General features: G+C 45.6%; 1 protein-coding gene across 1 annotated transcript in view; it reads left to right on the top strand.

Annotated features, from left to right (window-relative positions):
• The first annotated feature begins 9,438 nt into the window (after positions 1-9,438).
• LOC142587056 (sulfotransferase ssu-1-like) overlaps positions 9,439-16,006 on the top strand; it is a 59,422-nt gene continuing 52,854 nt past the window's right edge. The window contains exons 1-2 of the mRNA XM_075697941.1: positions 9,439-9,507; positions 15,460-15,666. Coding sequence (XP_075554056.1) covers positions 15,472-15,666 — 195 coding nt within the window. The 5' untranslated portion in view covers positions 9,439-9,507; positions 15,460-15,471. The remainder of the gene's footprint in view (positions 9,508-15,459; positions 15,667-16,006) is intronic.

Genomic DNA, 16,006 nt, shown 5'->3' with positions numbered 1-16,006 from the left:
TTCAGAAGTAACCTTTAGTAAAATGGGGTTGCTCCATGTTGAGGTCCACAAGCATGGCAATGGGAGCCTTAAGCAGTAGCTATACAAGGTATTGTGCCATACCATGCAAAGACCAAATAATGTGCCGCTCTCCACTGTCGCTCGTAAGAGCTGCTGGTGAAGCATTGCGAAAGGGCTTTCGAGGTATGGTGCGCTCTTCCCGAAAAGGCGCCCGAGGCGGCCCTCCGTTTTTACTACAGGACGAAAAGTCCCTGGCCACGAGGGCATCAAAAATGCGCAAATAGCTGTCAATCGCGCAAATGAAGTTCTCGAAATCATTTCTGGTCTTGCTCTCAGGTTGCAGAAGACTCCAATGCTGGATCAAGCAGTGTGGTGAAAGCTGTTTCAAGGCTCTACTAAGGCATGTACATACTATGCACATGCATGAGCTTTTAGCAGCAATACTTAAGGTCGATTGTTTTTGTGCACCTTCACTCTGTTTTTTAACACTGTAGCTACTAAAATTCACGAGAAAAGATCAGTCACTTTCATTTGATTTGTTTATACACAAAGAGTGTGTGTGCGTGGAAGGAGTTAAGGCTCCTTTATCAAGGGCAAATTATTCCTGGCACGATAAAGTGAAGCCTAGTGCATTTCAGTATGTAGTCACTCACTGCACTTTCAAAGGCGCAATAGGAATATTGAGCACAGGGATACACAGAAGCAAATGTTTAGTATTTGAAACAAATGCAACTTTATTTTAAATTATCACCACATTCCGAAAATCAACTCGATGTTATGCACATAATACAGCCAACTTCCGTGAATTTGACAGGTGTAAGCGTGTCCTGCCTTTATATGTGCGAATGTTTCGAGTCCCAAAGTGTGCCCCTAATTTGTAACATGTACATTAAATTGAACAATGGATGATTTGAACAAATGCCCAATTTAACGCAATTGGCCCAATGATAGAAGAAAACTGCATAATAATATGGCAACTCCTTGGTGAACAGAAAAGGGTGTACAGTAAAGTTCGAATAATCCGACTCCGGTTAATTTAATTTTTTGGTTAATTCAATCCTGGCCGAAAGTCCCGGACGGTGCCCATGCATTCTTTTTATGGGCCTAAATATTCATTATTCCGATCCTAAAATTGGCATACGCCGGCGAATGCGAACTTCATGAGACCCCAACAAGCATCCTTTTTAGTGGCAGCGTCTGTCTCCTCACAGCTTAGGGGACAGTGAACGTGTTAAGGACCATCTCTCTGAAACGCCTATTTTTGATCGATCCCAGAAATATTTTCCAGAAATAACGGTTTATAACAATGTGCAATTCTGGTATTTACCTGATTCTATAGGGAACATTTTGTTCTCGAAGGAAATTGAGCCGAAAATTGCCTACGCTGTGCAATTGAGTGCGAAACTCAAACCGCGTGTGTGGCATTCATATGCTATGCTCTATATTATGGCTGTAATACCGCAAAGCTGACTTTAGAAAATCGGCCACCATTCTAAAGAAATCAGGTACGCATTAGGTTTACACTTTGCTTTTAATTTCTTAGTCATTTCTACTTTAGTTTTATACTTTGGACAAACAGAACTTTGGCGCGCTTTCGTTTCAGAAGCGCGTTGCTCATGAACGTACTGCCAAATGAGTCAACGGCGTTTTGGAATGCTTTTGTCTCTTGTTTAATTCAACCAGTCAGGCAATTACATTAATTTCGTCATTCTCGTGAAGGTAAAATTAACAAAAATTGACCGTAGAAAGCACATGACGGAGTACCAGGAAAGTTATCTATGGTGCATCACTGCTTGTAGTCTGGTTCAGGTAGTGAAGCACGGAAAAAGTGCTCCACACGACATCCAGAGATGTTCTGTTGCAGAGGCAGTCATCCATCTCGTTTAGTCTTTAAAGTGTTGCTACATTAACATTTGCTTAGCCTCCTATGGGCAAAAAAGTAGTTGTCGAAAATAAGATGATCTGATTCACGTGTTTTTCGCCATCCAAGCAGTGTTTACGCTGAATTATTATTGCTTTCTGTAACCTCACCTGTAAGTTCACATGTATGTTAACAATGAGCTATACGATAAGCTTACTAAAAGGAAAAAAAAATACTGGACGTTTTTTTCAGCTTTTTCAGATATAAAAAGTTCAATGCTTATAAGCAAGCCGGATTTACGAAATGCTGCAAAAACAGTAGCTTACATTTTCTTTCACAAAAACGGAGATGTCATCACCATCACCGAGACAGCCACTGCCTACTTGCCAGGGGGCAGGTAGCTGTTCATCTGTTCATTGCTACCTTTTTAACTAGGGATCCCGTCATAAAAGAAAGAGGGCAGGCGGAAATGAACTATTCTGTATCATGTACACTTGCTCTCAATTAACATGCTTGTATCCTGCTTGCTGCTAGGGTTTTAAAGAGAACACAGAGAAATTTCATCGAGTATCTTCAAATGATTGGCAAAATGTACCTGTTGACCTTACTTTCCATGAACTCACCAGGAAACAGACAAAGAGCATCCAAACATTAATAGTGGTGACAACTCACTAGAATTAACTTAACAATATTACCGAAGAGTCATGCAACATTGCATTTATATTGCGTTGCATTAGCAGAAACATGGCTCCACGCAATAATCTTGCTTGAAAACTTATGTGAGTGCATATATTTCCTGAATCGGACAGCTACATCAGTTATACTTAGTAAGCATTGCCAAATACATGCAATATGCTTGGCTTAGACAATGAAAGAAAGTCGTCACAACTTAGTAATAGTTTTCTTTTGAGTGTAATAACTTGACTCTTAAAAAGTTCCTGATTTTACTAAGGTTTATATAGCGAAATATAGAAATATGTGGACGCATTTTAGGTATAACTTGGCCCAAGAAAGTTCCCGTGGCAGCTGGTCTCGATCTCGCAGTCCTGGCACTCTGCAACATACAATTCTAACTGCTACAGTGGTCAAGTGCTCTGCAGCTGCGGGAAACTCAGGGATAAGGATTGGTCGCGCGATTCATCGCATTTCCAGGTTTTTAACTTAGTACCTCCTCTATACGAGGTCGACGCTATGCCATGAGAACACTGCTGTGCTGCCGTCATCATAATATTATTTACTCACCATGTGCGCTAACTACACTGCTTGCTAAGTAAAATTTTAAACTGCGCGAGAAAGACAGGACGTGAACACGAGCATAGACACACACAAAAAGCGCAGACTTCCAACAGGTTTGATTCCGTGAAGGCAGGGAATTTATAAGGTACTTCAATATAATAAAACAAGCAACAATCGCAAAGAAATTGTGCACAAGGCAGTGATGAGAACTAGCAAGGCCATGCTTGCATTAAGAGTGCGGGATAGTCCTAGTGTGCCCATTTAAGAATTTTATTCCTTTCCCTGAGAATCTCCCCTTGCAGTTCAAGAGCTGCGACAGCAAAAGGTGCTTGCAAAATCTGGATCAGGCTTAATTCCTTTCTAAGACAAAATCACAAACAGAAAGAGAACTATTCAAGGCATTCCATATTGCCAAAGAGAGTACATTTGCTTTAGCTCACCTTCTTTATTCATATCAAGGAAAGAAATAAAATCGGGCTGCTGCTCTAGGGACCCATATTCAAGACCCGCTATCAGGCACGTCACTAATTATTATTGAGGCTACCTGACCAAATGTACGAAAAAATCCGGAGATAGATTGCGATAATGCTTTGCATTCAGGCGCAACATGGGCAACATTTTCTGCAATGCGCTTGTGATGCTCTACCATGTGAGCCACAGTGGTGGTTGTCGCAACGTACGTTTTCTTGGATAGCTGCACATGTGTTCTGAACATAGTCCTGGGAATGCTAGGTAGCAGCACTCACAGCCAGGATGGCAGGTGTGATGTATCCTTTAAAACACCCACATTACATAGCACATGATCTCAGAAGCAGGCAACTGCATATTAAACCCTCGTTTTCTACTATGAGGCACCAAGGTTGCGAAAGTCAAGGCATTTGCATTTTATGAGCCAGAAAAATTAGGGGAATAACGGGGCTAAATTTATTTCTTATCACAAGCACATGATGGAAACAGAAAACGAAGCAACACTGGCTGTATTGAAAACTGGGTTAGAGCTGACGATAATCAGTGGCAGCTCACAATTTAATTCATTCCCTACAATTTATTGTCTCAATACATCTGGAAGCAAATTTTCTCCATTCTTTTTCTACAATACATTTTGCGACTGCAACTTTAAATGTGTAATACTTTGTGGCACCTTACAACATATAAATAGTAAACATTTAAAACTTTGAGCATTTCCATACCTTTAATTTGTGGACAAGCTTTGCCCCCTATCTAGAACAATAATTCTCTAGTGTCTTACATCCCTCAAACAACTACTAATTAAATCCACCTTTAGATGAGCAGTACCTGCATTACAAGCAGCGGCATGCCCTTATAGCAAATTGATATACATACCATGTTCAAATTGAGCTCACCAACAGCAACCAGTACTTGTGTCCATTTGTCTTCAACGAGACAGAGACAGGCTAAGTCTTTATAAACACAACAAATATATGGTGCAGGCAGCGGAAATGAGCAGAAGCTGCAAAGACAGCAGTACAGTGAAACAAATTAGACAAATTTTCACACAGCCAGCTCTCTGGGCCAAGGACAGTTCACAACGCTACTGCCACAACTAAAAGCAAATGCTCCTCATGCAACAAGAAAAAAAAGTTTTAGCGGTAAATGGTACGAGTGTATGGAAGAAAGCAAATGATTTAGCTGTAACTAGCACGAGTGCATGGGGTTGGTTCATATCCTAAAAACAGCACAGACAACAATTAAAGCAGATACAGTATTTAGGTCATCTGCCCTCTTGCTGTTTTTACAACATCGATCACAGCTGCAAAAACATGATCTATGAAAGAAAGGAACGGGCGTGCACAGAAAGCTTGGTGAGCCGATTCATATGTGTGTGTGTGTGTGTTTAATTTTGAAAGTTCCCGTAGAAGCGACAGCAGCAGTAAAGTGAGTTCGTTTGCCAGCTCGCTCACAACGTGCACATTGCATGGTTTAGCTAAGCGGCTCACAAACGAGCTGCTAAGCAGCTATAAGTGAAGGAAATACGCTTTGGGTTATCTCACTGCAACAAATTAAAGCCTCTGACACCCCCTACCTCTATCAGTTAGAAGAGTGAGAAAGGTAATTAAATGCTTCCATGTGTTCAATGGGTAAATGAGAGGCGCATAGAGTAGCGTTCCTATACAGATGGAGAAAAAGGCCTACGCACGAGATAAATATCAAAGGACGACATCCGCGATAGCTGAGTGCAAGCATTGGTGACGCGTGGAAGCTGACACTGTTCTTTTTACATCGGTGCAAAGCGTAGGAACTGCAGTAGTAATTGTTGAAGGCACGGATTAAACAATTACCTTGCGATCACCGCGAGACCTGGGACAACCGTATCGGGTTCCTCTGAATTTTGAGATCACATCGACCACGGCTCGAATGAGCAACCGGATTCAAGTTTTATTCAAGATGAACCAACTCGCCCAAATAAACTTGCTGCTGACGACGTGACGTCACGTCCGGTAAAGAAAAATTGTTCTCTTTTCTCACCTTCTCCCAGCTAACGCATGCGCCGCAACCGCGGAATCCTCTGGGCCGATGTTCAGGTCTGCGAGCTAGAAGTGTGCGCCGTGCCGGTTTCGGCCATCGGCGGCGTTTTGGTCGTTTGTAGTCGGCAGTGCTGGCGTCGTCGGTACAAGGCCATTTTCCGTCGGCGGCGCAGATCCAAGGGCGTGGAAACCAAAACCAGAAATTTAAAGAAGCCGTTTCGCTACGTCCTCCTTTGATAAACTTGTTGAAATCATGCCCTCTTGATACTGAAGGTCGAGAGGACCAAATACAGAGGTGTTGAAAGTGAAAGAAATAAAACAAACATTTTGTAAGCCTTCTGGTATTCAGCCGGCATACTAAAAAAAATTGGGCAAACATAACTAAAAGCGCCTATGTTGAGTATGTTTGCATATTCCTTTCTCCACGGATATGCAGAGCCTTGCAGTTGCGTCGTAGTCGCAATTGTTTACTGTTTTTGCTGTGCATTGGTTGATGTCAGAAGTTTTTCCCCTGAGCAAGGTTTCAGTGAATTCATCTAGAATTTCTGAGCCAGCACCGACGCTTGGGACACCCTCTAGATACGTTAGCCTTGCTTCCACTTATTCTGAATGAGATCGTGTTTATACAATATGCTTTACATAAAAAAAGAGACAAAGACCCCTTCTATCACCAATTTCGCTGGGTTGAGCCCTCAAGCTGTCAACAAATCAGCAGATGTCATAACACACCGTCCCTACTGGACAATAAGTGAAATGACTTGTTCTGAATATTAATCACCCTTTGCTTATGTAAGTTTTCTTATAACGCCCTTTTTCCCTGAAGAAAAAGAATCAAATTTTTTTTTAGCAGATGAAGATTTCTATTCCAGCTGGGACATGTTGTGAAGGGGTACAAAACAAATTTGCTCAATTGTTAAATCATCCTCACCAGTTTATATGAATGCACTGTGGATTAGTAGAAATTCACGCAATGCTTGGATGCACAATTATTTCCGAACAAAGAAACCATTTTTTTATCCCTCACGTCTAAACTGTTTTATAGTTCATTGCAGCTATCGGTGTCAATTGCAGTAAATTTTCATATGAATGATACAAAGAAACAGCACCATGGAGCAGACATGTAAAATATTTTTTTACCTGTAGAAATCTAGAAAAACTCATTTGAACGCAACGGCCGGAATAATGCGAAAACTTCCCATCGACATCTTAACACACTGGGGCCAGAAATTTATATCTTGCGACAATTTGCATCTCTCGCGTTGTTGCCGCTATCTGATATATCGCCGACTCTATCAGTAAGTACAGTGTCCCTGACCCTGACGCCATAATTCCGGCTTTCCAAGACCGCTGTTCCTTTTCGTTGCGTCATATTGCGCTTTTGAAAGAGAAGTTTCGGAATTCGACGTTCCGCTGACCTAATTGTGACGACACGCACGGGCAGACGCGCGGAGAGCAGGGTTACTTTTGTTTGTATTGTGTTGAACATTGGTCGCCTACTTGATATGTTTCTATGATTGAGACAGGCAAAAGAATTGAACAAGACAACACAATTTCTCAAACGCAGCTGGACTAACTTAAAAAAAGAAATGTTTATGCCTACTTAAATGGCGCACCGATCCCACAGACAATAAACATCCGGGGCGGTGGCCGTGGCGGCGCAGCGAGAACAGCCAACAGCTGTATGCTGTTGAGAACGGCCAGCTGCAGTACAAGTTTGCCATGCAGTTGCGACTGTGGAAGCAACATCTCGAGAGCATCGCCGCCAACCTCTAGCCGCGGCGTGGCGCCGTCGACTTTGTGTCGATATCAATACGCGCATCCTCCTCTCTCCGTCGGTTCAGCTAGGAGCCGTTGTGACAGAATGAGTTCTGCGGGCCAACTATTGTTACCAAACTCCACAACGCGAACCTGATCTGCTACGGGTGCGCGAGTTGCCGCGGGGAAGCCGTTTTGCGCTCTCTCCCACGCCCCGCCCAAGACGCAAGACAACGCGCTACCCGGAACGGCTCCGAGTTCTATGAAATTCGCGTGGTGTCGATTTCGGACCGCAAACACGTTGTCGCGTTATTTCTTCAATTCTCCGCCCCCGCATCCTATGTATGCACGCCTATTAAGCCTCCCTTCTTTAAGAGTGGGCCGCAAGCCTACGTGCCGCACAGTTTCGCAAACGGTGGCGAACGTGATCTTGGGTACATCCAGAGCACGTTGAGCTATGTGTTCGTGACTGCTGTAAAGTGTGTGATTAATTTGTTCGCCGGAGAAGGTGACCGCTTGTAGGATTGAAACCTTGGTGGTTACACACCCGGGCTACGTGAGGCCGGGTGCATCCGTGGCTGTTGTTTTGTGTGTTATTAAATTGCTTGCCAGTGAAGGTGACCGCAAGCAGAGTCTCAACCACGGTGGAAGCAAGCCTGGCCTACGTGAAGTCGTCTTCGTCCGCAGCTGTTGTTTTGTGTGTGATTAAATTGACTGCCGGTGAAGGTGACCGCCAGTGGAGCCTGAACTACGGCGAGAACCAGTGTGCGCGTGTGTGATCCATGTCTGGACGACAACAGGTGAACGCCGGCGCCTCGAGAGGTCTATAAAAGCGTGCCGATCCTACACTTCACCAGTCTGCTCCGGGGACGATAAACGAACGCCGAGCAACTCCCGGGCAAATAAGCTGCCGACATCACGCCCCGACACCGAACACCGCCAGCCGCCCTGGAAGCCAGCCACCGACGTCGAGGCGCCGACTTCGAGGGTGACTTACGGGCCGCATCGGTTGGGACGGACTGCCGGCGCGCACGGTTGACTGTATGTCGCTTTTGATTCTGTGGACTGTGGACTCTAAACATTTGCCTTCTCGATTACTGTTTAGGAATCTAGTTTGAACTGATGTTCATTGTTCCTGTTGCGATTACACATAGTAATTGTTTAACTTGGTTACACCTGTTCTTTGGAATTGTAACTTTACTGTTTCCGTCTAACATATTCATATCCATAACTTAATAACGTCAGTTTATCTTGTTGCTGAGCAATCACATTAAATCACTGCTTTTGCTTGATTTCATCAGGGCTTTGTCTCGTTCACGACGGTAATTGGCGAAAGCCAGGCACCACACTCCACCCCTTATGCCTCCACTCAGGAGGAGTTAACGCATCGACGCTGAGTCGTGACACACGTGTGTGTGTGCATGTGTGTCTGTAAACTGTCCTGCGGAGAGGCGGATAGTTTGCGATGACTAAACGAACGTTCGCATCACCTTGTATCGCGGGAGGACCGAGTGTTTAAAAACTGCTGTTGTGCAGATGCTCGACACACTTCTCTTAAGCAGTCATGGTGGACTGAGACTCTCTCTCAAGCAGTCATGCTAGACTGATATAAATACTGTAAATAAACCCATATTCCTCGTTCTCGATGAAAAGAGGTTCTTCCCTTCATCAACGTCCTCAGCGTGGATAAGTTGGACGACGGCATGGGCCAGCTACCTTCGAATTCATGCCGGACTCCAATCTTGACAACGGATCACGAGCGATGGGAATGAGCACCCAATCCTGACAACGCCGAGGTCACGGCGCACACCTGTACTCACAGCATTAGCTGCGCCGCATTTAAGCGACCGCTACACCGAGGCACGAACCCGCTGCAGGTATCGAACGCTCGCCCGCGGTGTTTCAGGTGTCCCTTCTGGCTGTGCCTGCTCCCCTGCTGTGCGCAATAGATCCGTTTATATGAAGGCAACTAGCGGAGCGTTCAATGAATAGGACGTCACCGGCAACCTTGTATGGTACTCCCTTTTTCTGCTGTCAATCCGGACTGTCAAAACAAATTCTTCATCTGACAGCCTTAACTGGGTCGAAATTAATCGACCATCCGCATCTAATGCGCAGGGCCGCGATCTCACTGCAGAAGTGGAGGGCTCATCCGTGCTCCTGTTTCAGGTTGGTTACATGAATCGCTGTTCTTGTTTGAAAAGTAGCAACCGCTGTCTTTTCTTTTATTTAGCATTGTTGCCGACACACTGAAGGTCTTAACTGGCAAGGCTAAAGACAGAACATTGTCTGCCCGACTAAGGCCTTGCCACCAATACCTTCCATGCCACAGTGGGTTGGTGCCTTTACTGAAGTGTTGCAAAAACCTTTCTTTATGCACTTGTAGGCGGCGCCTAGTTCTATCCTGTGATGCTGGATGGAACGCTTGGCCGAATGTGCTGCATAACGTGCTCGCAACTTTGCAAACTATTGGATCTGGCGCGCACGAGATTCATAATGGCTTGGGTGTACTAAACTGGCAGGCGTCGTGGTAAAGCAGTTGTCGAGTAGGCTCCATGCTTTTAAAGTCAATATTCTGCGAGTGAATATTTCCATCAATGATGCATCGCCAGAATAACTGATGCATTGCCAGAATAGGCAATGGCATTTCCACCGCGCTAAAGACAATTGAATGGGCGAATACACAAAATATATTTCGCCGCTGCAATTTGGTCCCGTTGGGAACCCTTGACGACAGAAGCTAATCACGGTCATAAGCAGAATCAAAAGTCATTGACATATATAGCCGTCACCTTGGCATCACTATCAATCTGGCTCATGTAGAACTTGTGCCTCGGCTCGGCCAGTGCAGCAGTTAGAAGAACAGACCAATCACTGTCCAGTTTGCATTGTTTGAGAAGAAGCAGCGTGTAATAGATAAAGGCCACAAGTTCTAAAACGCTAAGTTTGCTGTTCGTATTCTTTTAAACGCATATCGCATGACACAGACTCACTCACCGACTTCAAAGAAAACCAATATTGCACAATTTAGGCTAATTCTCGATATACTAAGTATCGATAACACACTCTACACATACTGCGTAGAGTCCACCTCTGTACTTACCCTACCGCGATAGTAAAGATCTAGCCAGGCAACGCTCGTATATATAAAAATATGCCCAATTCACCACAAGCGCCTATCGTGGCCTCGCAGCTACAATATCATTGACAAAAATTCATAGCATTCTTCGTAAACGCACTGAAACTTTGTCGTAATTAGATGATTGTGAATCCGACCTATTTCCGCTTACGGAAACTTGGTTCAACTCTGAAATTATGGATGACGAAGTTCTGCCCGATTCTCTAGATGACAATACCTATCGCAGAGATAGGGACGGCGGAAGAGGATGTTGGGTATTGCTCGCCATAAAAAAAACATATCAATTCAATTCTAGTACCGATGCCTCCGAGTCTCAAAATGCTGTTGGTCTGCGTCGACCACCTTCCTATGGGGCTTCTCGGCCCACGCACTGTCCCTCGTCGCGACCTTGGCGGTTTTCCGGCCGGATTCGCCTGTGGTGCACCCCAGCGGCTTTCTGGAGACGTGTTCGTTCCATCGGACCCCTCACTCCAGCCGCTGCTGTACCTTCAATGCCTACAGGACTGCACTCATCAACTGCACCCCGTCCCCTCTGTCTTCAGACTACAGCATCATTGTGCGTCCCTAACTTGGACCGTAGGCCCACCTTTCTCTCAGACTGGACGCTGCAAAGGCACCACTTACACCCTCGTCCTCCACGAGACGCCGAAGTCCGCCATCATCCTAATATAGGGCCGCGAAGAGGTAGGCTCATTAGGCCGCATAAAACCGGCCTACATCGAGACGTCTCCCACGAAACTCGCCGCGGATGTCGCCGACGTGTCCGCTGTTCTGCACGCAACCCTGACAGCACCATTTCCACTTAGTCGATGAGTACACCTTGCCGTTCCATCAGGATGGGGTGCCTTGTAGCGCCCACTGACGCCGCTAAGCGCGTGTCCTAGAGGTCCGCGCCCTCTGCCTGCAATGCAATGAGATGACGAAAATAAAGTTTGGCAGCGCGTGCTCGCGGCGCAAGCACGGCGCGCGCTAATCCGTTCTAAGAGCCTGCTACGCTGGCCCTCTAGTCTTGGCACTCCGCTGCAACTTCTCGGCTCGCGACAGCCCTAAACACGGATAAATTCGAACTAATAACACCTTTAAAAATTCCCTTTCGCTTACTCGCTCTATAAGAAGCACATTACACGAACCAATTCGTAGAAGTACCTCGACGTTCTCCTTACGCGTAATTTGTCGTGGTCTGTGCACATTGAAAAAGAAAACTGCTAAATTTTGACGTACACTCGGTTATCTTAAACGCAGCCTTCGCAGACTCCTGCCTTCGCCAGACAAATCATTTATGAGTCATTCCTAAGGCCTGAACTCAAATCTGAATCATATCCGGTCACCTCATCAAACTTACCTAATCAAGACTCTCGAGTTACTTCAAAACCCTGCCGCCCGCTTCATTGTTAGCGATTATAACAGCACCCATACTGTGACGAGCAGTTATTTTATTCCTCTCGTCTCTTTAATCAAGAACCAAACCATTGCATTGCATGTTTCGCAATATTATGCCTACCACGCGCCCGTCCACCCTGCCTCTCGCTCGTCTATCTCGTGCATATCGGTGTCTGCATAATCATCTCAATTTCCAGCGTATCTTTGGCCCAACCAACGCTTTCTATTCATTCGCATTGTCACGTGCCATTCAGCATTGGAATAAACTACGAAACGACATAGTTCACGCTCTTGAACGTGTATCCTTCAGAGCACGCTTACACATATTACATTGATAGTTTCTCACAACTAACCCTACTGCACCCCTAAGTTATCTGTAGCAAAGTTGTATGCAGTCGTTTTGCTTCAGTTATTGCGTTATTATAATTTGTTAGACACTTGTGTCCTCCTTACACGGTAATATTTGTATAATTTCTTTGTATTGTACCCCTTTTTGCTATTTGATAGTCTTTTTTAATTAAATTATGGGGTTTTACGTGCCAAAACCACTTTCTTAATATTATGCATGCCGTAGTGGAGGCCTCGGGAAATTTGACCACCTGAGGTTCTGTAACTTGCACCTAAATCTAAATAGACAGGTTGTTTCGCATTTCGCTCTTATCGAAATGCAGCCGCCGTGGCCGGGATTCGATCCCGTGACCTCGTGCTCAGCAGCCTGACACCATAGCCACTGAGCAACCCGGCGGGTTACAGTCTTCTCTTTTTTGTTTGCTTGCGTAATTTATGTTTCTTAGATAATTTTTTCATTCATCTTTACCCGCTAGCGCTGTATAATTTCTTTGTACTCCTCTTTTTCATTTCGGTAGCAATTATACAGACACTCAAACCGCATTTCGACCGTCGGCGCCTGCGTGACCATGAGGTTCCGTATAAAGTCGAAGTGCGATAAAATCGTCGGAGTGCGCCGTATGCTGTGTGTGCGAATAAAAGTGTGTGAGGTTGAGCCAGTGATCGCGGCTCAACGTCGCGCACGCGACTGAGGAAAGCGGGGACGAAGCGCGCCGCCTTCCGTCGCGCGCGAGGGTTTGGGGCAGGCAAGGGAGGGGGAGTCGCCTTCTACTTCGGGTGGCCCGGGCTGCCACGCGCAGCAAGCCAGGCCGCTGTACCTTGAAAGCCGACTGCGCGAGTACAGAGTCCGCGCTGAGCTGTGCTTTCACGGAGTACGCGCCGATGCGAGCGGCCGCACGAAGGTCAATTTGCTCGCTCCTGCTGCCGCGTTTCATCGCTGCAGCGTTAACCCTTTGGCGCCGATTACACACACTCCCCCATCTTCTCTGAATTTTTCTCACTATCACCCCCTTTTCCTCACACCAGCCTGTAATCTCTGTCGCGAACCTCGCGCTTCTGCTCTCCACCTCCTTTCTCATTGCCCGGCGGATGCTCCCCAGCGGGGCCTCGAGCCCCTCAAGACCCGGGAGGAGTGAGAGACCCTGCTGCGCCCTGGACACCCGGTCGTGCAGACGATGGCTACTGATCGGGCTGCCAGCGTTATGGAGCGAAGCAACATAAACGCTTGAGTGCAGTGGGGTCGTGCGGGAGCCCGGGAGCCTGCGTCCGCCAAACTCTTCAGTCTTACAGTAAAGTTTTTATAATGATGATGACAGCGAGCATCTCGCAGTCATCGAGTGAAATGCGTTCATGTTTGCTCGTGCACGCATGACAGCATGCTTGTTAATTTAGTTAGTATGCCTATGTTTCAAAGTGTATACGGCCGATAAAATTACTAACCTTACTTCGTATAGCTGTGCACTAATTTGCTATCGCAAACTATGCTTTGCCTTTCAGGCGAATCTGCGACTTTTCTTTTTTTGGCTAATTTCCTGTATCCTCTCCTCACAGCAATACTCCTTCGATAGCCTGGGAGGTAAGTTAATAAATAAACTGTAACAGTGACATGCCATTAAGGAAGCTATTCGTATCTAACCTGTTGATGGGCTTTTTCTTTTGTTTTGCTTCTCATTGAAGTTGAGCGCCGTTCACGCCTGCAAAATGCACACCTTAACGTGCACGCCTATGCCGACTCTTGACACTGACGTCTCACATGTGATGCACCTCTCGTCTACTTTATATATTTTCGAAGATTTCCGATGGGGGCCTCTCGACGATCTGACTGCAACAATTGAGCCATCAGCAGTGACCGTTCCTGAGGAGGGAGTAACAACGTGTCCAGAGTGACGGCACTACCTAGCCCTAGCCGATGATCATGGTTGGGGAATATAAATTAACAACCTAAATTGTCATTTGTCGGTGCATGCGTCCTACAAACGACAGAAACGTATATTTCTACTAGAAGATGTCATGACATTGCCTTGCGTAGTCGGAATGTAAGCTTGTAAAGCGTCAGTGCAGTACAGTCATGTCTCACGAGTGCCACCACACGCGATAATAATAATAATATTTGGGGTTTTACGTGCCAAAACCACTTTTTGATTATGAGGCACGCCGTAGTGGAGGACTCCGGAAATTTTGACCACCTGGGGTTCTTTAACGTGCACCTAAATCTAAGCACACGGGTGTTTTCCCATTTCGCCCCCATCGAAATGCGGCCGCCGTGGCCGGGATTCGATCCCGCGACCTCGTGCTCAGCAGCCCAACACCATAGCCACTGAGCAACCACGGCGGGTACCACACGCGATGTCAAGTGAGAAATCAGAGCGTACTTTCTGACGAAAGAGAGAGGGAGAAAAAGAATAAATGAGGCAGGCATCCTAAAGAGAATGCCATCTGATCTGCTACCCTATGCAGAGCGAAAGAAACAGAGAGAAACAAGAAAAAGAGGGAGATAATTGTTGAATCATTTAGGGTGCGTGAACGGCTCCACTCACTCAAGTGCGCTCTAAATAGGCAGAGTACTTTCGAAAAAAGCAGAAAAAGTGCTCTAACTGCCTTTTGGGCTCTGACGATCACTGATACGGGGTTGCAGTAATGTCTGTGCAAGGGCGCAAGGATGGGAGACACATGCAAGTAAAAAAAAGAAGGCGCCAGTACTGTGCCCTCCTTCGTATTACAGTGTAGGCGAGAATCAGGAACAATTCGCCTAGCTTAGAATTGTATATAAAAAAAGAGACGACATTGAAAGGATACTTGTAGGGTAAGTATTGAAAAAAGAATTTCCAGCAGACTCTGGCTACGGCAGAAGAAAACGTGAAATACCTATTGTAAACAATATTAACGAAGACAAGGACGGTTTCCTCTGGGCCACTACCCTGTGTTCTAATATATTTAATCATTTGTGCGGACATTTTCCTTTCTCGTAACGAGTGTGAGACAGCAGACCGGCATTTTGGGCGCTCTTCAAATGAGAATGCTAAAGTTCATTGAGCCCCATATAAAATTTCACGAGCAGTTAAAATACTCAAGGCATGGCTGCGACATTTTGCAAGATAGTTAGATAAAATAGTAAACCTTGCTCTTTCCTACTAAATTATCTTTGAGCTTTATTGTTCTTGCGCTTTGTAGTAAAGTAGGATGACGAGGACACTATTTCTCCAGAATTTTCTGTGCAGTTGTCGGAGCTTCAGCGCTAACTTTTCTGAACGCAGGATTTTTCTTCCATGGCTTCTGACCACGTCTACCGAGATGTTTGTGGACTGCATATGAGCTACAGATTCCAGGAACCAGTCCTGAAAGAAGCACTCACATACAAGCCCAAGCCTGATGATGTCTTTGTCGTGTCATTTCCAAAGTCCGGGAGTACATGGATGCAGTATATTGTCTATGCCATTTACCACGACGGCTCCAAACCCGAGGTTTGTGATTAACCTAGCACTAAACTTATGTGGCGAGACAATCATGCATGCTAATGCATTGTGAGCAGTGACATGGCCAGAAAGTGTTGGCACTTGTTGATTACTAGTGATTACTTGTTTTAGCAACGAAAATATCTAGTTTAAAAGCCAGATCTTTCAAATTACTGGGATTTTTTTCCGGAAACTCTTAAGTCGATGTTTCTGCACCTCGCTGTATTTTTCATTCTGAGGACGCTTCCATTTTTATAGCGCAGCTCTTAAGCGCTCGTTCCTGCAGAGATCGCCGGCGGCATTGGCGGTGTAATCGAGAGAACGAGCACAGCGAAAGCTGAAAGAAAGA

The sequence above is a fragment of the Dermacentor variabilis genome, chromosome 7 (assembly GCF_050947875.1).
Source record: "Dermacentor variabilis isolate Ectoservices chromosome 7, ASM5094787v1, whole genome shotgun sequence".
Classification (NCBI taxonomy): Eukaryota; Metazoa; Arthropoda; class Arachnida; order Ixodida; family Ixodidae; genus Dermacentor; species Dermacentor variabilis.
This window is presented reverse-complemented; position numbering and strand designations above follow the sequence as displayed.